The sequence below is a fragment of the Lotus japonicus genome, chromosome 2 (genome assembly GCF_012489685.1).
Source record: "Lotus japonicus ecotype B-129 chromosome 2, LjGifu_v1.2".
Taxonomy (NCBI): domain Eukaryota; kingdom Viridiplantae; phylum Streptophyta; class Magnoliopsida; order Fabales; family Fabaceae; genus Lotus; species Lotus japonicus.
The window spans coordinates 76,896,668-76,920,400 of record NC_080042.1 but is presented as its reverse complement, the minus strand read 5'-3'; the positions used below and the strand labels follow the sequence as shown (position 1 = coordinate 76,920,400).

The 23,733-nt window shown below is 35.8% G+C and overlaps 4 protein-coding genes across 8 annotated transcripts; 2 read left to right on the top strand and 2 right to left on the bottom strand.

Moving 5' to 3' along the window:
• Positions 1-508: 508 nt before the first annotated feature.
• On the top strand, positions 509-5,649 carry LOC130739733 (probable inactive purple acid phosphatase 1). Of its 3 annotated transcripts, none has more exons than XM_057592120.1 (13): positions 509-702; positions 1,018-1,235; positions 1,319-1,410; positions 1,587-1,653; positions 1,737-1,859; positions 2,251-2,343; positions 2,537-2,666; positions 2,872-2,953; positions 3,309-3,441; positions 3,527-3,732; positions 3,818-3,943; positions 4,312-4,719; positions 4,863-5,000. In XM_057592120.1, the coding sequence occupies exons 2-12, from the start codon at positions 1,044-1,046 to the stop codon at positions 4,682-4,684; spliced, it is 1,617 nt and encodes a 538-aa protein (XP_057448103.1). In that variant the 5' UTR covers positions 509-702; positions 1,018-1,043; the 3' UTR covers positions 4,685-4,719; positions 4,863-5,000. The 3 variants fall into 3 exon arrangements, with proteins under 3 accessions (XP_057448103.1, XP_057448102.1, XP_057448101.1); XM_057592119.1 differs by having other exon boundaries at positions 511-702; positions 1,056-1,235; positions 4,312-4,621; positions 4,863-5,649; XM_057592118.1 differs by lacking the exon at positions 509-702 and having other exon boundaries at positions 1,039-1,235; positions 4,312-4,621; positions 4,863-5,649.
• Positions 4,703-9,664, bottom strand: LOC130739734 (magnesium transporter MRS2-5). 2 transcript variants are annotated; one of them, XM_057592121.1, is made up of 7 exons: positions 9,308-9,664; positions 8,035-8,656; positions 7,601-7,671; positions 6,448-6,576; positions 6,020-6,352; positions 5,661-5,708; positions 4,703-5,551 (listed from the first exon to the last, which is right to left on the bottom strand). In XM_057592121.1, exons 2-7 carry the CDS (start codon positions 8,462-8,464, stop codon positions 5,321-5,323), a joined length of 1,242 nt encoding a protein of 413 aa, XP_057448104.1. In that variant the 5' UTR covers positions 8,465-8,656; positions 9,308-9,664; the 3' UTR covers positions 4,703-5,320. The 2 variants fall into 2 exon arrangements, with proteins under 2 accessions (XP_057448104.1, XP_057448105.1); XM_057592122.1 differs by lacking the exon at positions 6,448-6,576.
• A 2,735-nt stretch (positions 9,665-12,399) lies between these two features.
• LOC130739732 (uncharacterized) lies at positions 12,400-15,657 on the top strand. 2 transcript variants are annotated; one of them, XM_057592116.1, is made up of 5 exons: positions 12,400-12,616; positions 12,730-12,827; positions 13,298-14,230; positions 14,768-14,917; positions 15,157-15,657. In XM_057592116.1, the coding sequence occupies exons 2-5, from the start codon at positions 12,778-12,780 to the stop codon at positions 15,437-15,439; spliced, it is 1,416 nt and encodes a 471-aa protein (XP_057448099.1). In that variant the 5' UTR covers positions 12,400-12,616; positions 12,730-12,777; the 3' UTR covers positions 15,440-15,657. The 2 variants fall into 2 exon arrangements, with proteins under 2 accessions (XP_057448099.1, XP_057448100.1); XM_057592117.1 differs by lacking the exon at positions 12,730-12,827 and having other exon boundaries at positions 12,402-12,616.
• Positions 15,658-16,999: 1,342 nt separating this feature from the next.
• On the bottom strand, positions 17,000-21,403 carry LOC130739731 (ninja-family protein AFP3). The gene is made up of 2 exons (XM_057592115.1): positions 20,234-21,403; positions 17,000-17,507 (listed from the first exon to the last, which is right to left on the bottom strand). Exons 1-2 carry the CDS (start codon positions 20,955-20,957, stop codon positions 17,086-17,088), a joined length of 1,146 nt encoding a protein of 381 aa, XP_057448098.1. The 5' UTR covers positions 20,958-21,403; the 3' UTR covers positions 17,000-17,085.
• Positions 21,404-23,733: the final 2,330 nt, after the last annotated feature.

Below are 23,733 nucleotides of genomic sequence, written 5' to 3'. Positions count from 1 at the left end.
TGCAATATGGTTGCAGATAAATTAGCAAAACAAGTTAGCAAGGGAGGCCTTCAACTTTGAGTAACTAACTTACATATAATTCTAGTTGTTTAGAGAGTCACTCAATCATCCTTTTTCACTTATTCAAACATGCTTAAATCTACAAAAGACGTCACTAAATTTGCCACTTAACCATGAAAATTACCATAATCATGGTATACAATTTTACAAATAATTTGTAATCAAATAATTTCTAATTAATTTTATTTAAAGGCTTGAGTGTACGTCTAACTATGATGAAGAGGAAGAACTAAGTAGATAGAAACTGACCAAAGGCCAAAGGGAACAAAGTTTTACTCGAGAAGAGAATAAACATATATGCACACACACATTGTTAGGCTACGTGGGCAAGACAAAATATTGGGCATTTAGTTCAACCAACTAGGCGACGTCGTTTCTGGGTACAACGATTGTGCAAGTTAGGTAACTGAAAAATGTATTTATTTTGAAGGGTAGCTGACACAAACTCATCCATCATGAATGGTGGTATTAAACGTTACAGAGAGTGAGAGTGGCATCTTTGTTTTTGTTCCCAAGATTCCTCTTCTAAACTATCTCTCCCCACAAACTTTTCTTTTCTTTTGCTTCAACAAACAAACTCAGATTATTAACAGGTGAACTCTCACAGTCTCACTCCATCATGTACTAGTTATCAACTTCCAGGTACTTAGCATATCCTATAATTAGCAATAGTAAAGTAGGTTTGGAATTTGGAACAACTTATTTTTTATCCGTCAATTCAATTCTGACACTCACGAATTACTCACGTAAACTTCTCAATTGTAGAAGAAGTTTACGTGAGTAATTCCTGAGTGTCAGAATTGACTATGAGAAAAAAAAAATTGAACTGAACATACTTTGATGGGATATGGGCATGTTTTCGGGAACTAGAGTCAGAATTTGTAATATGAATATGGTCTACCTCTTCACTGCTTTATAACTTAGATAATATCTACATTCTACACACGTATGGTGTAGTGGGTTAGTGTATTTAATCAGACATCATGAAAAAACAGCAAACTGAAATGGGAGAATCCAAGTACATCTTCTTGGCATTTCTACTGGTTTGTTCAGAACTCCAAAGGGCATGTTCACATGGTGATCATCCTCTTTCAAAAGTTTCTGTTCATAAGGCAACAGTATCCCTTCTTGACCTTGCTCATATCAAAGCATCTCCATCACTTCTTGGACTACATGTAAGTTTTAACAGTGTTGTGTGATGTAAGTTCATTTGTTTTATTGGTGATCACCAATTTGTTTATGCTTGATGCTTTTATAGGGACAAACTGCAGAGTGGGTCACTGTGGAGTATAGTTCTCCAATTCCATCAAATGATGATTGGATTGGAGTGTTCTCTCCTGCAAACTTCAGGTCAAATTCAAATTCTCAGCATATCCCTTGTTTAACCAGACAACTAGCTCCATAATTTGGAATCCTTTTAAAGTTCCATTTAATTGTCTTAATTAACTTCTTTTCCAGTAAAATCAAACTTGATTGTTTTTTACTTTTCATTGACCAAGTTGTTCCTGTTTTCTGCAACATTTCAGTGCTTCCACTTGTCCAAAAGAAAATAGTAGGGTTTTTCAACCACTGTTGTGTTCAGCGCCCATTAAGGTACATGTGTGGATGTAACCAATAACCTGTACTAAAAGAAAGAATAGCAGGGAAATCTAATGTGTTTTTCCTCCATTGTGCAGTATCAGTATGCAACTTACTCAAATCCCCAGTACAATGTAACTGGAAAAGGCCTTCTGAAGCTTCGGCTTATTAATCAAAGATCAGATTTCTCATTTGCACTGTTCTCTGGTGGCTTGTCAAATGTAAGCCATCACTAGTTTGAAGTTGAACTTCCATGATCAATTGTGTGTTAATATTCTATAATTCTATTATAGAACAATTTGTATGCACTAATCGTATTCAGTGATTCTAACATAGACAGGTCATGCTTACTAGACATTTACACTACACATACTAGCTGATTAATCAGATTTACCACCTTTGAAAGCTGGTTTTGAAGCTGATATACATTTCTATAGGATTTTAGCATACTTATATAATGAATTAATAATCCTCTAATCAGTAATTTGGATCAGATTGTCCAATTCTATAAATTCTCCAATGCATTTATGTCTCTCTGAAACTTCTAATTTCACATCTATCATAATATAGCCAAATGCAATCTCTTATTTGTTTCTATTTACCTCATCACAGCCAACACTAGTGGCAGTGTCAAATAAAATAGCTTTTGCAAATCCAAAAGCACCGGTTTACCCTCGCCTGGCACTAGGGAAGTCATGGAACGAGGTAAATTCAATTTCTTCTGTCCTAGACTGCAGAGAATTACACACTTGAGCAAATGATATACGAAGAAAGAAAGCATTTATCTCTTTCTGTAACTTCTTTTAATATTTTTAGGTACTCCATTTAATGATTTTACTTTATATGCTTCTCTCATTTTACCAATAAGCAAATAGTATCATTTTGAACTTAAAATCAGATGACTGTAACATGGACAAGTGGATATGGCATCGGTGATGCTGAGCCTTTTGTTGAATGGGGTCCAAAAGGAGGGAATCATATACATTCACCTGCTGGGACACTCACTTTCACTCGTGATAGCTTATGTGGTAAGCCAAGTCTTACCTTTGAATTGGTATAATTCAGAGATATCTTGTTACTGGAACTTCTACATTAAGTATTTGACTCTGTGATTCAAAATCAATAATGTCAGCAAAACACAATTAAGTGATTATTCAGCTTTAGTTTTCTGAAGAATTGTCCAACAATGTGGCTCATCATCATCACCCGCTTACATTATCAATTAATGAACAGGTTCACCAGCAAGAACTGTAGGATGGCGTGACCCTGGATTCATACACACCAGTTATCTGAAACAACTATGGCCCAACAGAATGTATGTTATTCCTAGCCTATAATGGCCTAGTTGTATGCTCTTTTCAATTTTATTTTTCCTTCCAAAGGTTTATGTCATGAATATACAATCTTATGTCCAGATTTTGTTTTATTTTCTTCATCGTACACTACCCATTAAGTTTATCTGATATTTCTGTTGGATTGTCATTATCTGCTATAGATTTTATCGAGACCTTAACCATTTTTATTGTTATCGAACTCCTGAGTAGAATAAAATATATTCTGTTGTGTCATATTTTCTATTTACTACTAGTGTGTTTGCTGTAAAGATGTCATGACTCATGATAGTTTGTTCAATTATATAGAATTCATTGTGCTTGCTGTGAATTGTGCAGGTATGAGTACAAGATAGGACACAAGTTAAACAATGGTACATATATTTGGGGTGAAAATTATCAGTTTAGAGCAGCTCCTTTTCCTGGACAGAAATCTTTACAACGTGTAGTCATATTTGGTGATATGGGGAAGGTTTGAAATGCTATGAAAAAGTATGCATCCATAATCTTTTTATTATGCATTTCCCTGAGTATTTGGTACATATTTCACCATGCAGGAGGAAGTTGATGGTTCTAATGAATACAACAATTTCCAGCATGGCTCAATTAACACTACACAGCAGCTTATCCAGGACTTAGAAAACATTGACATGGTTTTCCATATTGGAGATATATCATATGCAAATGGATACCTTTCTCAATGGGATCAATTCACAGAACAAGTGGAGCCAATTGCATCAGCTGTGCCTTACATGATTGCAAGGTTTTATTACATCTCATCCCAAAAAATTAATCCAGTGCTTTCTTCTCCTTAGTTGACATGGAAACCTATGTTGTTGTCCTTACAGTGGGAACCATGAGAGAGACTGGCCTGGGACAGGGTCCTTTTATCAGAACATGGATTCTGGAGGAGAATGTGGTGTCTTGGCAGAGACTATGTTCTACGTCCCGGCTTCAAACAGGGCAAAGTTCTGGTATGGCAATCTAGTGGTTTCGAATTCCATCCCAATTATAATTCACTGGTCTTGCATGATACAACTGACCTCTTTGCATGTGATGATGACAATTAATTAGTTTAGAAAATTGTAGGGATTCTCCTTTATAGATAGCAGTTTCTCTTCTATTGGGTTTACAGATTTGCTATGATTTGAGCACAGAATTGCAATGAAAAGCATATTCATATACCAGAATCATTCAGAAGGTTAAATAGTCAAATTAGCCTTTAGATATAGTGCTAGTCAAGTTAGTGCATGAAAGATGAAAATTAGCTTTTGAGCTGAGAATTCCCAACAGACTTCACGTATTTGTAGCATATTACATTTCTTCTATGTTCTTTTACCAGGTATTCAATTGACTATGGCATGTTCCGCTTCTGTGTTGCTGACACTGAACATGATTGGAGAGAAGGAACAGAACAATACAAGTTCATTGAGCATTGTTTGGCATCAGTTGATAGACAAAAACAGCCATGGTTAATTTTCCTTGCACATAGGGTACTTGGTTACTCTTCTTGTATCAGTTATGCAGAAGATGGATCCTTTGGTGAACCAATGGGGCGAGAGAGCCTTCAAAAGCTATGGCAGAAATACAAGGTGGACATTGCCATCTATGGCCACGTGCATAACTATGAGAGGACCTGTCCCATATACCAGGTGTCTTCAACCTTATGTATTCCATCACTACTTCATTTTTTTATAAGCTACCGTGTGCATTAATATTCAGCAGCAGAACACTCACAGTTAATCATTAGGTATTTCAAATGCTAAGTTCCTTACTATATGCTGTTCTTGAGAAAAATGAGAAGAATCTAATAACAACATTTAAAACTGCAACTAGGTGAGAATATGCATATTCTCTATACTAACAAGTACTTTCTTTTACATGTTGCAACAGAATATCTGCACTAATGATGAGAAACACCATTATAAGGGAACCTTAAATGGGACCATACACATTGTTGCTGGTGGTGCTGGGGCATTCCTTTCAACATATACATCCCTCAAAACCAAATGGAGCATCTTTAAAGACTATGATTATGGTTTTGTAAAACTAACAGCATTGGATCATTCAAATTTGGTGTTTGAGTACAAGAAGAGCAGAGATGGCAAGGTTTATGACTCCTTCAAAATATCACGGGATTATAGAGACATCTTGGCCTGCACCATGGACAGTTGCTCGAGTGTAACACTGGCGTCTTGATTTTTAATGAAATTGTCAAAGCTTCAATGTTAAAGAAGTGTGTAGATTATCTACCACAAGCAGATATATGTGTATATCAATATAGTTGCAAGGGTCACCTTGACCAATCTGGCTTTTGATGTAATGCACAATCAATTTATCGCTGTTGAAGTTTAAGCTGGAAGCACTTTCTTGTACCTAAAATAGAATAGGAAGGAGAAATACAATGCCACACAAGCTATCCCAGTAATTACCAAAACCCAATGGAATCCAGATGGATAGTCAAAAACTGTTGTTTCAAAGTTCATTCCAAATACTCCTGCCACAGCAGCAAATACTGCAGCTACCAATGTAGCTGCTGTAAGAAGTAACTCAAACTGTATCAGGCGGTTTTGAATATTTCCCTGTAATAGATAGAGTGAAAAGTAACTATCTCTAGTTTGCAGAGTTTAGAGTATAAAAGAAATAAAGGAATGGACAGCAGAATGTTGCAGATTATTAATCTTAGCTTACCAATTTTATGTTGATAAAATCTTCTGTGTCGTCAATATACTCTTTGAGCTGCAGTAACCAGCAAAAGAAAAATATACTTATCATCAGGACAAAACAACATGCCTGAATAGTAAAAGTCTATGCTACTAGAGCTAATTTATGCAACAAGTCATCATGGTTACAACTCATTAGTAAATATCATAACCAGGGTTCACAAGTAGTTTTCCTACACAACAGCTGGTTAGCTGAAAGCATACATGATCTGATCTAATCTAATGTTACATATGAGTGCCTTAGTTATATTAGCATATACTATCTACGGCATCCAACATATAAATATTATAACTTAAAAGAAACACTCTAAATCAAACTTTTCATACCGACAATAATTTGTTAAGAGTATTATCAATGACGACGAAGTATGCTTCCAGCAACATTTCCAGTGGCTGAATCCTTTCACCATTATCAGACGAACCTATTGAACTACCATGTTTACTAGAATTTGCAATACTGCTGAATGCCCTTTGCAATATCTGGACCCCACTAAGTGATCGCTCAGGTGAAGCAGGAGCGGATTTTGAAGTCTCTGTACCTGGTGTACGAGTCTGGAAACCATCATTTGAAAGGTAAGTATCTGATCTCCTTTTCTCGGTCAGGCACATCTCCGCCATGTCACCATCATCATCCATGAGATGTTCTATTTCATCACGAACCTGTGAATTAAATATAAGTTACTAATGGTAGGTGATGATAGAAAGCTGGAAGAATAGTAGCAATAACCAAGGATGAGAATTCTACGTTGATCAACCTTCTGAACTCTCTGAGTCAAAGCAAGGAGGTGACCTTTAAATCTTCGAACACGTTCTAGATTGAGAGTACTGATAGTTGAGGCTAGTTCATCTAATACAGGATATATTTCCATTTCCAGATCTTTTACCTACCAAAACAAGACCCTTATTATAAAGTGTTCTGTACTAGGGCAAGCTTACGTAAGAGAAAGACAAAAAGTAAACCCCAGCAGAGCACTAAAATAGCAAAACTACCATAAAAGGAATATTCTCATTAATGCTGAAAAAGTTGGTTTTGTACAAGTGGGTGACCTCCCCTTTTATAGAGGGGGTGGTCATGATATGGATCTTTCCTATATTTGGGCCTGACAATCAGGGCCCAAATCCCCGTACATATAAGACAAATCCAAAGGAATCTTCCAGCTGGCTTGTGGGTCCATCACCTGAGGGAGGGCTATGAAGCTCGTTATGTCGCCTTCCCCGCCATGGCTATCTTCAATGGTTTATTGTTCATTTTGGGCGGGACATAATCTTCTTTATGTCCCGCCCAGTCCATAAAGGATTCAAGAAGACAACTTTATTACTTACATATGGCTGGTAGCTTAACCAATGACTATTCCATATGCATTTAGCAAGCTATATAAATTTGCAATTACCTGAATCCAATACTTAATAAAAATTTGCAAACCCCAAATTATACCTAGTTTGGAACCGTTGAATTTTCTTTTACAATGATCTAGGCCCATCCTTATATCTTCTAACATATATTGCTATCTAAAACCGGCCCTCTTTTGTCTGTGTTTCGGATCTCATTGCACATTCTTTTCTCTCCCTATATTTCCTGAGTTCGAAAGAAATAATCCTAGGGCTTTTCCAAGCCTGAATCTTGTTAGAACTGAAGTGAATGGTGGAAAAGGTTGTGGTCAGTCAATAAAGTGCAATCACCATTAAGTTTTGTGAATTATCTGGATTTGCAAGCAAAACATAGGACGGATAATCAAATTGAGCTAATAAATATTTTCAAATACGTAATTTAACCTAAACAGTGGCAACATATAAACTCATTGCTACCAATTTTTAACGTAAACACAATGAAGAAAATATATTATCCCAGATTCACAGCCAAAAACATGGACGATTCCCCAAGAAATAGAGTTTCTGATCAATTCATACCTGAGAATCTAAAGATGTGCATGTCAATTCCACAGCCAACTCCAGTGCCCTAAATTCAAAAGGTAGATCCTCTGTTCAAAATGGAAGACATAGTAAGCGATTCTATGCATAAATTACCTCCATAAAAAGGTTTTGAAAAATAGAATATCTTGGGAGCAGATGTTACTGAAACCTAAAGAAGAACTATCATATTCAATTTAAGCTTTGAAATTGATACCAAGAAAAGACATCCAGTTTCACAACACTCAATATCTTTCCCTCATTATTCTTCATTCAGTCCTATTTCCAAATAGTGCTACAACAGACGAGGGTTTAAGACCATTAGATATGCTAATATAGTCATAGTGAACCTTGGATACTTAAAAGTTATATTTCCCACCAATTTCCTTACTCCTAAATGTATATGTTACAGCAAAAAGAGGTGCAATCCTTACCAGATTTTTCTTTCTGAAGGCGATTGCATAATTCTGACCTGTACTGACCAACACTACCATCCAACGAGTTCATTAGGAAGACCTCATCAGCAGTGATTACACACCGGATTTCCTCAAGGTTGACCACAATAGCCTTCTCCCGTCCTAATATTGTAGAAGGATATATGAACATCGGATCCAATAGCCGGAGATCTCTAGAAGGCAAAGAACAATGTCTCATAATAGTGGCCTTTTCAAGAGTCATGGTCTCAGAATTTCCATCCTGATCAATTTTTATCCATGAGCGACTTCCGTGACCTCTCTTTTTCAAGCCTGATATATGAGGCCCACGACTAACTTGCCCATTGAAGTAAGACCTCCCAGCACTGTCATGAGGTAAGGAAGACTCAGGTGGACTGGACGAATAATACTGGCCTTGTGTTCCTTCCATCGCATTATGCTTTCCTTACTGACAGTGTTGATACAGTATTTCTTCAGATGAGGTAGTCCTCATCACTCATCAGTACTCACTATTCAGTATATATTTCCAACACAACCTCGATATACTGGTGCGGTAATTTGAATCAGAACGATGTCTACAACCTGATGTGATCCATTCTCACTGCATTTCTCAAATTAAAACCTAAAAATTGGAAGATGGGACAAAATCACAAAAATGATATTCTGGTTAGTTGATGTTCAACAGTTGAACAAGGACATATCCCAACAGGAAATTGCTGATATGAAAGAAGAAAAAAGTGAGGTCACATAATTCATCTAATAGGTAAATGGAATCTAATATAATTTTACCTTAGCTAATTAGTCAATAAAAGAAGGCGAAACGGTCAAATTAAAAGTTAAAAAAAAACTGTTAATTTTACCACTACATGATACCTAACCCTTTAAATTAAAAATAGAAACTGCCAATAAACTCATCCACATGCCAATAGCTTAATTTCATGCATTTTCCTTTGAACTTCTGATAATAAAAAAAGCTCACACGAGTGGACTAAGCTTCTACAACACTAGTACTAACTGCTAGTGTTGTGTAACAACTCAGATTAACGACCACAACTAAAGTCATAAGCAACAAGAATTAACTCAATTCTCCATGATTGGATGCAAATCTTATACTCAAAATCCAGGCTTAAATATCTTAAATACCCATCTTCCTCTTTCAATAAAGATTTCATCTTTCGGGTATATACAACCACCCCATTTATTGTTGCTATAAAAAAAGATGCAAAATTATGGGAAAGGAAATGAAACCGCATAAAGTTGCAGGTGTAGTTACCTGAGCCCAGGATGAACAGATAGATGACAAGAATGCACGGAGACGATTTCACTTTCTTGGAGAGTAGTAAAGTAATGTTGAAGATTGTCGACTATCTATCGATGATGAAGAATCACCATGAACCCGTTTCTGAAACCTTTCTTTTTGTGTGTACTATACGGTGAGTGAAACTGAAAACTATGGAGGACAATTGATCCTTTGAAATCTATTGTAAAATTGAGAATTGATCTTATTTTTACGAAAATAAGATCTACGATCTTCAACTTGCCTTGAAATAGAAATATCTTGCCTTCAAATTCAGTAATTTTTTCAGCCCCTGTGTGTGTGGGAAAAGAACTACTACTTGTCAAGTTATGAGAGAGTAAGTATTAAACAATCACACTTGGGCATTTAATGATGGTTTCTCCATCAAATTATTTAGGGTTAATCCTCTAATTGGTCCCTGTGGTTGTGTGGCTGTCTGAAATTAGTCCCTCCCGTAAAATCTAAGTCCTCGTGTTTGAAAAAGTGTGTGTAGCAGGTCCTCGCCGGAGGGACTAATTTCCACACACTTTCCAAACACGAGGACTTAGATTTTACAAGAGGGACTAATTTCAGACGGCCACACAACCACATGCACCAATTAGAGGATTAACCCAATTATTTAACATATTTAGCAAACTTTTAGTTAAATTAGATAGATTTAGTTACTATATATGTTTCAAACCATAATTTAGTGGATGAATAAATAACTTGTTTACTTTTTTCATTTGTTTCTCACCAAAATTTGTAAACTATAGTTTTTTTTTAACAGATAAACTATAGTTCATTCAACATGTATTATGTGGGAAAAATCTAATATGCACAAAAAAAAAGCTTTGTGTAACTTTACACAAGGGCTTCCTGACCCACTATTGAAGGTTTCCAGGTTTTTTTCATTTTTTAGTTAATAAAATTAATTGTTTTTATTTTTACTTTTCTCATTTTCTGATTAACAAATTTAATTATTTCCTTTTACTTTCTCATCCTCTTCCCGACTCTCTCCTTCTTCTTAAAAAAAAACCCTAACAACTCTACCCAATCTAGCCGCCGCTGCATCTCTTCGAAATCTACACCACAATCATCCCATCTCTTCCCAATCCCCATCTCAGTCATCTCTTCTCAAATCGACCCCACCGCGATTTCTCCTCTTCCCTTACCACTCTCCACCGCGTTGGGAGCTCCTCAGATCTGGTGGTTTGGGGCGTAGCCCTGAAAGAGTTCGAACATGGGACTACAGCAGAAGCTGCAGCCGTAGCAGAAGCAGAAGTAAAAGTTGGAGCAGGGGTCGTAGTAGAAGTCGCCGCCGATCTCACCGTCGTAGTCGCAGCTATAGCCGTAGTATCAATTCGCGTCGCAGTTGTTGAAGTTATAGCCACAGATCTGAGCATAGACAACTCAGATCACCTCCTATCTGCTTCACCGGTGAGGAAATCGATCCTCCTCTCACCATCTTCGATTCTCGTTTCTGGGTTTGCGGGTTTTGAAATTTTCTGGGTTTCTTGGTGGTTAGGGTGGGTTGGCTCAGTGTGGGTGGCGTTGGCGGTGGTGGCTTGGTGTGATTTGTTGTTGCTTCATTTTTTTATGGGATTCTTCTGACTGGTTCATGTGTTCCAGGGTTTGGGTTTGAGATTTCATATTTTTGGAATATTGCAGAGGTGGTGGTGAAAAGTGAAAACGGAGAGATGGTGATCGGTGAGGGAGGAGATCTGGTGGCGGTTGTGGCGGAGGACATGGTGGAGAGGAGGTGGAGGAAGAGAGTGGTGGAACTACTGATTTTTTTTTCATAAAAAATGAAAAGATTTTTTTGTATTTAAAATAAATCAATTTAAAAAAAACAAATTACCACCTACCGGACCAGCCCTTAGTTGTGCAAGGTTACACAAAGTTTCTTTTATGCATATTAGATGCGCCCTTTTATGTGAAGGAATAATTCATTGATTTTAGAATATTTTTAAGATATCTTAATATGAGTAATGATCGTCCTCGTAGGATAGCTCAAGTGGTAGAAGTTAGGGGATATATGGGTTGGGTAGGGGGAGGTCCAGGGATCGATTCGTAGTAGGTGCAATTTATCTTTTCGATGTACAAAAAAAAAATATGAGTAATGACGTAACTATTAAGACCTAATTTATCAAAGTTAGGTCATTTTAGCCATGTGATTATCTCATGTCTATTTTGTATGATAACATGTGCATAGTTGTTATATTTTAGATTTAACTCCTAAAATCGTACAAATATACAATTCATGGTTATCTTAAAAAACGTCTAGTTCTCCACCACATACCATCATCTTTCTCCTTCCCTTTGACATCCTAGCCCATCTAGTCACCATATCCTGTGTTTCCTCCTCCTCATCACTCCCATTTTCCCTTTGTTGTAGACAGCATTTCTCCCTTCTCCCCCCACCACCCCCCTAACCTACTACATCAACTTTTCTCCAACATGAGTTTTTTTGTCATTTATTCGTATGGTGTGTCCTTGCATGCAATGACGGATACACATGCAAGTGAGGGCAAGTGCCATCACTTAATTTTAGAAAACATTATAAAAAAAATTGAGTGGTAAAAGTATGTGGTTATTGATGCCTCTTTGGTAAAAAAATGCCCTCACTTGTGTTTCACATTTCTAAAAACCCTCACTTGAGTCGAAGTATGTGGTTTTTATGGTCTCTTTAGTAAAAAAATGCTTTCACTTGTGTACTATTTGGTGAAAAATGCTCTTACTTCTAATAGTATATGTTAATTTTTTTTTGTTACGAATTTATATGTATATATTGTCCTCACTCCTCACAACATTAAATTTCTGGAAGCAGATCTTAATTGCCCACCGAAAGCAAAGTGCTTCGGTCATGGAAGGATCCAACGAACTAGATGTTATAAGGAAGGCAGGCAGCTGCCATGATTTGACCCGGAGCATCCCTTATTACAAGCCTAATTAAGTAAAGTTGACAATGACACATTAGGAAATAAAATTTTGTTTAATTAACATGAAATATAATGTAATTATTTCTGAATACGTGACATAAAATATATGATCACTCATTAGCCGTTGGATTGGGAAAAATGTGGTCAGAGAGATGGCGCGAAACAGCAGATTTAGTCATTTATTACAGAATGGATTTGGAAGTTCCGATGATGTCGCCACACTTCTCGTCCCCTGATTTGATCTTTCCGACAGAAAAACAAAACCCTAATTCCTTTATCATCTTCACCCAATTATGGCTCTTGTTGACTGCAAACGTTGTCAACATCTGATCAAACCAAAAATCAACACAGTATGATCTTTCAGGTACCTTCCTCATCCACTCATCAATCTTTTTTCTCAGATTTTTACTTTTAAAATCATAGGGTTTTGTTTTAAATCTTGTAATGAATTGTAGTTTTTTTTGTTTCATGTGAAAGGGGGAGAATTTTTTTTAAAATGGGGGTACCTGAATTGGAACATTTTTCATGCTGGCCATGAGCAATGTGACTGGGAACGAAGGTTACATAATGGGATGGTATACAATTTCATTTTTGTTCTTCTGTATGTTGCAAATGGGTGCTGGATTGAGATTAAGGTTTTGGGTCTTTGGAATCTGCATCAAAGTTTAGATTTTTCAGGTTTTTTTTAATGATTTTTAGTCAGGAGGTGGGTTTAAATGGGAAACTCTTTCATTTATAGTTTGCTGATTTTTATTTTTCCTTCATTGATTATTGATAGAGTCTGTAGGATATAATCTCAAAACACCCTTTTTCTTTTCATCTCTTTCTGTAAATTTCTTTTATCTTCCTTTTTTATTCCAAAAAAAAATGTTTAGGAGCCCTTCACATATGCAATTGACTTGGAAAGTTTGTTTGAAGTTACATTTTAATTTCCTAGATATTGAAATGTTGAGATATGGTGTGACTTTCTAATAGTCAAGCAAATTCAGTAATGGGTTTGGGCTATAAGAAAGATGAAGTTCTAACCGTTCAAAAACTGGTGCAGGGTCATTGAAGAGGGAAAGGGAAAGAAAGCACAAAGTGCTCAAATGTATACTGTGACATTTGCTCATAGCATAAAAGATAGCATAAAAGATAATCAAGGAAAAAATTCAAATCCTGAGGTGTTTTATGGAAGTGGAAGCAGTAGTGATTCAGAGAGGCAAATAGATGTAATCGATAGAGGTGAAAGTGGTGAGAATGCCAGTGGCTCTAAAAGCATATCGGCCTCAACTAGAAGGTCAAGTTCTTCCTCTTTGTCAGTTTCATCGTCGGAACCGGATGCTTTCTTTGGAATGGATGCATTGACTTTCACCGCTTCTGATGCATCTGAACTTATATCAAAATCTGGGAAAACTTTTGTTTCTAGTAGTGAGAGCTCTGCCAAATCTGAAACTGACAACAGCCATCGAGTTCCCCCGTCGACAGGTCAACTTTACAATCTGTCCTACAACCAAAAGGGTATGTCACCAACGGCAAGCCCCCCTATGCAAGTGATGGATCGATCTGGCGGATATCCTTCTAGGATTCCATCTTCAGTCTTTGAAATAACTACTAATGCATCGGAATGGAGTGTTGCTTCTAATGAATCATTATTTAGCATTCATTTAGGGCGCAATAGTTTCCCAAGAGATAATCCCTTCTTGATTGATGAGTTGGTTATGCCTGAGGAATTGACCAAATCTGGTGAGCTGAATGTGTTTAACCAAACCCCACCAGTTATAGTAGAAGAGATAGACACTGCCAGAATAGAAGATGACAGAGAGAACCTCCAATCAACAGGAACATCAGATGAAGATTCCAAGTCAGAGCGAAAACTCAGCAATGACGGGAACGAAATAAAAACTTTACATCAAGCTGCAATTTACAAGTCGTCCAAGTCCGATTTGTCAGAATTTACTATTGGGAGTGGATCCAGTGTGCCCTCTTTTGTTCCATTGTAAGTCCATTTCATTGTTTTTCCTTTCAAGACAAGTCCCTTTTATTTTTCGATCCATATACATGCTTTAACCTACATGTCAATACAATGTAAAAGGTATGAACTAACTTCGGAAGAAAATATACAAATTTCCATTTGGACATGCTTATGCCGACTTAGGATTAAGGCCCCGTTTGGAAGAACTTATTTGAGTTGAGTTTATCATATAGCATAAGTGCTTAAGACAGTGTTTAAGAGTTCATGTATATAGCTTATTATGACATACCTATAAGATGCTCAAGTTAGCTTATGAATAAATGCTTAGACCTACCTAGAACTTATTTTGAGCTTATTTCCATAAGGATCTCAAATTAGCTTATGAATAAGCTCTTATGCGATAAATGCTAATTTTCACAAACGCTTAATTAAACTGTTTATCTAATCGCACCTCAAGTCTTGTACATATCCATTACAACTACTTTATGGATATGTTCTCAGTCTTCTGAGTGTGGTAAATTACAAGGATTGAGGAATATCCCTTTGTTTTGTGCATTGCAGAAAAAAGCGCTCACGGTCAGCGTGCTGCTGTTCTAATCATAGCTGTGCGCACTGCTGCTATAAATGTCCAGGCTGCAAGTGTTTTTCGTGTGGCTGGGCGTTCTGCTGCTGTTGGAACTATCGCTGTACAAGTTGCTGTGGCTCCTCTGTGTATGTTTCCTTTTCTTCACCTTTTGGCATATTTTAGGCACCAAATTGAAAAGCTTATAGCTGTTCTCATTGGATTATGTTACATTAGTACATGGTTCATATTACATTCAATTTACCTTATATGTTCCTGCTCCTTTTGATCATGAGTATATACTTGTCCTCTGCTTTGCTTTGCGCACATGCTTCAAATTACTATCAACTATGACATACTGATTTTAATCTGTTTGTAATGGTTGCAGTTTTATGAAGACAGATATTCCTCGACATCAATCATTTAAACAAGATTCAGAAACGACTAGCAATGCATGTTCCAGTTGTTGCACTTGTTTCCAATCTAAACAAGTGACTTCTAAATCATCATGTGCCAATTGTTGCAACTGGTTCCATTGCTTTTCTTGTCCTTCTTGTCCTTCTTGTTCGTGGAAGACTTCTTGTCCTTCTTGTTCGTGGAAGACTTCTTGTGCATGTAAGCCTTCTTGTACATGGAAGCTTTCTTGTCCAAGATGCGAATGTTGCTGTTAAGGGACTGAGTTTTACAGAATTGAGATGTCTCATTTGTTTTTAGTTGCTACCTTCTTTAGGCACTTAGGTTTGATTAGATGCCCATGTACATGTCTTGGCTAAACCATTTTAACTTCATATCTCGTGGTACTCCTAAAATTTAAAAAAATTAAATTAAGATGAAGAATTTTTACGGTTTTCTTTGTATTTCAATATTGTTTAATTATTTATTCCTAAAATTTCAAATTCAAAGCAAGATAGATGTTTTCTTTTCTTTCTCCTAATTCCATCTCTTATTTGAATAACATATTATCTTCCCAAACAATAAGGTGAAAAATGTTTATATGTATGTCTTTTAAAATTGAGTAAAATCCTCTAGATAGAATTAACTTAGAAGTAATTTCAGAGAAATGTATTTTATATACTTTAATATAAAGTGGTAAATATTATTAAAATGAGTTTAAAAGAATTATTTGTAATTAGATAATAGTATATAATTATTTTATAAATGTAAACATAATTGTTACTATGGGTATTGGGTTTCATATGTAAAACGGATTTTTATTGATAGAAAAGTAAAGAAAAAAATGATTTCGTTTTCGTAAAAGGGTAAAGGGTTTAGGATGTTTTGAGAAAGATCAAGGTTTATTGTTGAGTCCAACATGCATGAGCAAATAATATAGTCTACAAGTAATTGCAAGTAAACTCAAAAATTTAATATACATTTTAGAAGATAAAAGTATAAAATTAAATTATTATTTTAAAGTATAAATCTTTGACATATATTTTCGGATGTAACAAAAAAAAAATCTTTGACATACGAAAGATCCTACTAGGTAATAAACTTCAACGATAAAAACAAAATAATAAGTTTTCTAATACATTTACACTTATTTTCTTCTATCTCATTTGAGTCGTTTTCACTTATTTTCTTGTCACTTTTTCTTTTTACCACACCATCTATAGATATTTTTCCCTCTCTTTAACTCTATATCTCAAGAAGTAGAGGTGTATATAATTAAAGTGTGTATAGATTATATTCCAAGTAATAATCTGTAATCATGTCCATGAATCATGATGATGACTTGTAAGAGCAGATAATGATGCATATCACAATCAAGTAATCGATTGTTTCATTTGAGTTAAAATATCAACCCTTTGATGATGCAATTTGAACACACACGTCGTACACTAGCACTTCTTTTTGTCCGTTTCATTTGTTTTTATTCAGGGTGCTTAATGTGTTGTCATCTTCTTTACCCTAAATCTTTCAAAAATAATAAACTAACATCAATGACAGTTTAATAACTTCACATCATAACTTATTTAAAAAATCAAATCAAATCAAATCATAACTTTAAATGAAAATATATAACTAAAAAAACAATTATTTATTAAATTAAAGGGGGGGAATCTTAACAGCAGCTAAGAATTTTTTTTTCAGCTTTTCTTTTTCTGTCTCTAGTACATGATCAACTAACAAACATGTACAAAGTGAAGAATCAAGCATTCACCTCCTGAAGGGAGGCAATATAATACTGTTTCATTCAAAAGCTTAGAAAAAATTGGAAACAAATTAAATAAGATATCAAACTAACATTCCTTCTCTTCAATTAAAACCTATATGTTACAGCGCTACTGATTGTAGTACAATAGGGGGGACTCCATCACAAAAAGGGAGCACCAGAAGGGTTTACAACAATCTGCCTAAGTGGGTGAGCAACATCGCCACCACCAGCATGCTTAACAAACTCTGCAGGAGACAGAAAGTTCCCATGGCACACACACATTATCCTCACTTCCTCCCCTTTCCCATATTTATATAAGATTCCCTCAATTCTCTTACCATTTGGGCCATCCCCTTTTGTAAACACACAAGGCATGTCTTCCATTGGGTTTGTCCCAAAATCCCTCCCCATGTTTTGGGAAGGATTAGGTTTCTTACATAGATTCTCCACCTCAGCTCTGGAAGATCTTATCTTGTTCTCCTCTGTCTTTGGCCCGGAAGAACGCATAGCATCCTGGTTGCTTCTTTCCTGTAAGGATTGAGTGCTAGCTGGACTTCTTGCTTCACCACAACTACTTGATCCTGTGATGGAGACCAAAACTGTATTGTGAAAAAAATATACTTACACAGTACTATATGGAACCAAAAATATAAGGTGTGTAAGACAAAAGTGCGGAAGATGTCAATCTGTGGTAGAACATGTTAAAAACTGATCCACGCATGCACTATGATTTTACATGTTATAAAAGGTAACATTTTGTATATGTTGCTGTTATGTGTTAAATCAATTTGCAAGAAAGCTCTTTAAATTTGCGTACAAGATTTTTTTTGTCCTTTGATAGAAAAAACCTTTTTCTTTTTCCTTACTTATTTGTTTTCCTTCTATATCTTTTCAGCTAAGGAATAGAATTACATACAACCACAAATTTCCATCTTTGAAGAAAACACATTAAAGGTTCACCCAAAAACAAAAGTATATATAAAAAAGTCAAAGGTAAACAAGATGCAACGTCAGAAAGAAACATGATCCACTTGCATAAACTGATGTCTTTAAGGAAAAGTACAGCATTGAAACAAAGTGACATATGAATAAAGGATCTAAGTAAAAGTATCTTTACTCCCTACAATACAGGATAATTTTTACTTCCGTTTACTTCACTTTTAGGATTTTTCGGATCCTAACAACACATACACAAACGCTTATGTTACAAGACAAGCTTAAGTAGGTTCTTCAAAATGCGGCGTAGATCAAGACACTTTTATGGCCACTGTATCATGGAGTCTCTTGTATTAAAACTGAGGGCCATGGATAAAGAGACTAGTGATGATAATTGATAAGATTCAGAAAAAAACAGAGGACAATAATGAAATGCAATGACCACACAAAATCTCGCATAATGAGTGCAATGTTTATGGTTTCAAGTCCAACCCAACAAGTCAATCTTATCATAGCAATTTAAAGAAAATAAAGAGAAAAAAGGAAAAGGAAAAGGAAAATGAAAATGTTGCAAACAAGAATGGCAATTCAATAATAGTGATTTTGCAATATTAGTCAGTATACACAGACAAACTATCTGGCACAATCAAACACATAGCCTATCATATATAACTTAGGTTTATCAGAGAGCACATAAACGTGCTAAGAAGTAAACATCGGATAGGTACAACACACCTACCATACATAAATCTTTCAACACCATATATAATTACTTATCAATTTCTATTTAGCGACAAACGATATTGGCCCAAGTCAGCGCTACCAAAGGAAGCTGTACAGAATAACTATAAAGCAACCTACTAAACTATATGTATTTACACTGAATTCTCATCTACAATGTTAATGCAAATCAAATAAGAATGCAAGAGTTCTCATAAGCAAAACCTAGCATCTTCTTTTCCCCTTTGTCATAAGAGTGGTGAAAATGAAAACCTAAGAATCACATAGTTTGAGATCATGGTTATCAAATCGAGATTTGAATCGTGAATCGGAAAACCTTGTGAATCCAATCTTTGGATGAATCGTAAGATATATGATGCAGAAAAAACCAAGTTATAAACTGAAACATAAGTTGATATATCATGCATAAACTTCAAAATAATCCAAGATCCAAATCATAAATCAAAATGAGAAGAAAAACGCTGAGTGGCTATACAAGGTTCAAGTGCTCAATCCCTAGAAAGAATCAATAAAATGTAGACTACTTTCCTACATTTTATACTTAAATCCTATTACATAAAAAAGAACCCCAATAAAGAAATAACACAACACTAATGTAAGGGAAAAATGTAGAATAGGTTCTTCATGTGGGAGAAAGAAAGAGACCTTAGGGGGTTTGAATCCTAAAGAATAAAGGCAAACAAAAGGAAACATGATAATTTGGAGGCAGAAAAGAATAAGGCATAGTTAAAGCAAGTAGGCACCAACCCTAGGGTCAATAATCTAACTTGGATCAATGAAGCGAAGTATTTCGGCGCTCTCCCTCCCATTTAATTAAACAAAAACTGAACAAAAGAAAAAAAATCTCTGGATCATTTTTAAGAACTGAGTTTGTGACCTGACTTGTTTGTCAGCTCAACCAGCAAAACTTATAATTGCACGAGTTGCTTCCTGAATCTCGATTCATCCTATTTGGCTGCGCTTCAGTGTACAGTTCAATACCAGATTCGATTCACCGGCGCAATATGAATCAATAAACCCAAATTTTGATGACCATGCTAACTACCATGTTTGAGATACTAATACATAGGAGAAACCAAATGGGAAAAGTGACCCAAGTTATTCTCATTCCGAGTTCGGATATAGAGAGACCAAAACAAGGAAACAAATAGTGTGCCAAGTAAAATAACTTTTATTTAACCCTGAATTTGATTTTGGAGCCAAAATCAATTATGAAAATGAACATTCAAACACCCAAAGATTGATTCCACAGAGAATCAATTCTAACACTTGCAAACGTGGAACCAAACATGCTCAGAATGAGCATCTCACTAAATATTTAGTCCCTCGACTAGTGTTAAACTACAAGCCTATTTCAATCACCTAAGCAGTTTTTGAAATTCAACAAAGAAAGTGTGGAAACCAGTGGCAACATAATCAAAAAAATTATCTCTATACTTCATCAATCTTGCTACCAGCCAATTTGCTTAATCCAGAAGCACTTTGAAACAAGTAACTCAGTAAGCCATAAAGAAAACCTGTTTATAATTATGGTAGTAAATAAAAGAACATGCAAGGAAACTAATTAACAATCCAAAGAGTAGTTTACAAGGTAAGAGGACAGCAAAAAGAGCAGAATTGAATGAGTTACCTAGAACAGGCTTGCTGTCCATTTCAGAAACTGATGAGGAGCTTCCCCCTTGGGATTCCGCTGATGAACCCTGAGAAGATGGTTGTGCAAACAACCCCTGAAAACCAACCCCAACTTTCCCTTTCCCCAAAACATCACCAAGAACAACTTGCTTTCCCGCCACACCCCAACTCGGCAACCCAAACGGTGGTGGCGTCGCCGTTGAAGAACTAAGTCTATTCAACCCCATTGTTATTGCACTTGCACCTGCACCCTCCACTTCCTCCAAACCACCACCACCGGAACTCACGCCGGCGACATCTCTCTCCGACTTGGAACCTCTCTGCTTCTCCGACCTCCTCCTCTTAGCCTCCATCCTCCGCAGCGTCTGCAACTTCTTCCGCTTCCTCCACTCCTCCTCAGTCTCCGATGGCAGCGATGAAGATCTCACAAGGGTCGAGTACGCCGGCGACGCCGCCACGGAATCCTCCCGGAGCAGAGGCATTGTCCCCACAACGGAGGAAGAGCGCACAAGGTGCTGGTTCTTGGCATGCTTGTCCACCCCAAATCTTCCACCCAACGAGAGTCCCAGGTGCAGCTCAATCCCTTCATCTTCCTCCTCTTCTTCTTCACCCTGATGATGTTGCTGTGTCTGTGTCTGCGTTCTGTTATCAATCTTCTCACTGCCACCACTTGACACGAGGAATCTCTGAAGCAGATCTCTCGGGTACTTCTCCATCTTCATTCACACACGCAGAATCTAATGATAACGACGACTTTGATTCTCCATCAAAACATCACAAGCTCTAGCTACCGGTGACAAATGATGATGACGATGATAGTGATGATTCAAATCAGCAAAACCCATGAAACAAAACATGCTCTCTCATCCAATAACACCCAGAATAGCAAAAACCCAGATCACAAAATCGTTCAGGTTGGTGAAAAACAACACCATTGAAATTGAAATTGTGTGGAAAAGAATTGAAAACCAATAGAATTTTGAAAGAAAAATAAATAAAATCCTTGTTCCGGTAATCCAGGAAGCAATGAATTCTATTTATCACCGTAAATAAATAAATAAATAAATAAAAAGTTGCAAATTATGATATGATTTTCCGGAACAGAGGAAAAAAAAACACAAGATAGAAGATGGAAGAAGAAATGGGAGAAGTGAATTGGAACAGAAAAAATATGATATGAGAAGAAGAAGACAATAGGGGAATAATATTTATGTGATGACGAAAATGTCCCTGGGATGTGACTACAAGATCGTGGAAGGAGGTGTTTGGGACACGTGGTGAGAGTGACACGATTTCTCACTGCAACATGTTTCTGCTTTTCTGATTCAAGGTCGTTGTCGTGCAACTTGTCGAGAAGGGAGACACGTGTCTGAAATGGGGAGGAACCTATTTGGGACGCCACGTGTCGGTGATGGTACCGGGAAGATGAGTGGACGCGTGGCCTTAAACGTCGATGATGGGTTTTCTTTGATTGATGAGGGCTAGTAACACCCTATTTAACACTCTCTCTTATTAACACTATCTTTTTATCGGTTAAAATTTATGCAGGTCTCGCCGCATTAAGTGTATGGTGATCATGTAAGTTAGTAGACTTACATAAATTTTAACCCATAAAAAAGTGTGTTAGAAAGAAAACTGTTGTTATTGGGAACATTTCATTTCACTTCTTTGGTTTTGGGTTGTCTTCCTCCTCCTCCTCGGACAGTGTTGCAGCTTTGGATGGTTAGTTCTGCCGCGCGTCGTGTGGCATCTGGTTGGTTGTGGGTTACTGGTGCTGCTTTCTCAGTGCCAATTGGTCAAGTGAACTGGCACCCATGTGCCCAGCAATGTTTTTTATTTTTTATGTAGTGTTAGCTGTATCCCATCATTATTATACACTAGGATAGAGCCCGTTTGCCCGTGCGATGCACGGGTAGTTGTTTATCAAATCAATTGTTAATTATGATTATTAAGTATTTGATATATATGGAATAATACAATGATATATTTATTAAAACACTTATAGACATTAATTGGATAACTCTACAATATTAAGTTTCGTTCGCCCTTAACAATTAGTATGGAGCTTGTGAGTGTGATTTCCAGCGCAATAATTCATACAAATAATTCATACAAAGATAAGGTATATAATATAAGGTATATAATATATATTGCTCTAATGTTGGTTAATTGAATTATTACCCAACCTTAGAGCAAAAAAAAAAATAGATCAGATGGCGCAACGTAATTGGTGGTTTCTTAGGAATAGTGAAATCCAAACTCACAAATAAGAAGTACTAAATACACGTGCAATGTAATATTTATTTATATTTTATAATTTCTATATTAATAAATTTTCAACTATATATTCAACTTAAATTCAAGATAATGGTAAAATATATAATTTTATTAGTAGAATAAAACACAATTGGTAAAAAAATATTATTAGACTATCCATCGGACTTATTCATTTTTTTTGTTGCATCGGAAAATTCGGACTTATTCATTGAAAACGTGAATATTTTTATTTAATAAATTAATAAAATGTCAATTATATTTCTACATAATAAGATTATGATGGTGTATAGTGATTGATTTATCTAATAGGTAGAGAAAAAAATCTATTTTGGTAAATTTTTAAGAGTTTCATTTCTATGCACCGACGGTGCAAAGTTTTTTTACACCGCCAACCAATCAGATTTCAAGAATGTGAGAAAATTTCTCTTTTTATTTAATTTCATTAATTGATGTGGCACATCCTTGAAATCTGAATGGTTGACGGTGTAAAAAAACTTTACACCGTTGGTGCATCATCCTTTCTCAATTTTTAATGTGCTTAATTTCTTTAGAGATTTTTCATTTACACCACTTTACTTACCCGCTATCATAATCATATTCACCTATATGACAACCTAATTTTATAGAAAAACAATATTGGTTTAGTAAAAAAAAATCTGTACTTTCAATAAAAAAATCTATAATGAATTAAATTTAATAAAACCTCTTAGTTGGAAAAAAGTAAACCATGAGTGTACAACAAAATAAATTATTTTTCAAATTTTGACATTTTCTTACTTGCAGCTTGAGAAAAACAAATTTGTATCTGAAAAAAATTCTAAGTTCATATCAAAATTTTATCTAACTACTTATAATTCTTGACAGTGAAAATTTTACATCATAGCGGCCTTTTTAGTATGTGAACTTCTTGACAATGATGGGTTTAAAAAACTTATGGTATTTATAGTGGAAAATAATTTTTGTGCTATCTTCTTATTCCATAGACTTTTGTTTTTTTGTTTGCAGTGCACCAATTGACACCTTTTGTAAGGACTAAAATAGAGTTTATGTGCTTGTGAATGATCAAGGCCTAATTGTAATTCATAAAAACCAATCATTTAAAATGGAGATCAAAACATAATAGTGACTCCATTTTAATTATCTAACAAACCTATTAATAATTGAAAATAAATTTTGAGCACAAAAAAATACTCAAGAAACATAGCAAACAAAGTATGTGTG

Bases quoted from the DNA above. Each gene is read 5' to 3' on its own strand.
- LOC130739734 (XM_057592121.1), bottom strand. From the start codon at position 8,464: ATGGAAGGAACACAAGGCCAGTATTATTCGTCCAGTCCACCTGAGTCT. The intron at 7,672-8,034 runs GTAAGGATTGCA...CATTTTGAACAG, and splicing joins CCTTCAGAAAGAAAAATCTG to AGGATCTACCTTTTGAATTT. The intron at 5,709-6,019 runs GTATGAAAAGTT...TGGTTACTGCAG, and splicing joins CTCTTAACAAATTATTGTCG to CTCAAAGAGTATATTGACGA.
- LOC130739733 (XM_057592118.1), top strand. From the start codon at position 1,044: ATGAAAAAACAGCAAACTGAAATGGGAGAATCCAAGTACATCTTCTTG. The intron at 2,954-3,308 runs GTATGTTATTCC...TGAATTGTGCAG, and splicing joins CAACTATGGCCCAACAGAAT to GTATGAGTACAAGATAGGAC. The intron at 3,733-3,817 runs GTTTTATTACAT...TTGTCCTTACAG, and splicing joins GTGCCTTACATGATTGCAAG to TGGGAACCATGAGAGAGACT.
- LOC130739732 (XM_057592116.1), top strand. From the start codon at position 12,778: ATGCTGGCCATGAGCAATGTGACTGGGAACGAAGGTTACATAATGGGA. The intron at 14,231-14,767 runs GTAAGTCCATTT...TGTGCATTGCAG, and splicing joins GTGCCCTCTTTTGTTCCATT to AAAAAAGCGCTCACGGTCAG. The intron at 14,918-15,156 runs GTATGTTTCCTT...TAATGGTTGCAG, and splicing joins AGTTGCTGTGGCTCCTCTGT to TTTTATGAAGACAGATATTC.
- LOC130739731 (XM_057592115.1), bottom strand. From the start codon at position 20,957: ATGAAGATGGAGAAGTACCCGAGAGATCTGCTTCAGAGATTCCTCGTG. The intron at 17,508-20,233 runs GTAACTCATTCA...TCTCCATCACAG, and splicing joins GGACAGCAAGCCTGTTCTAG to GATCAAGTAGTTGTGGTGAA.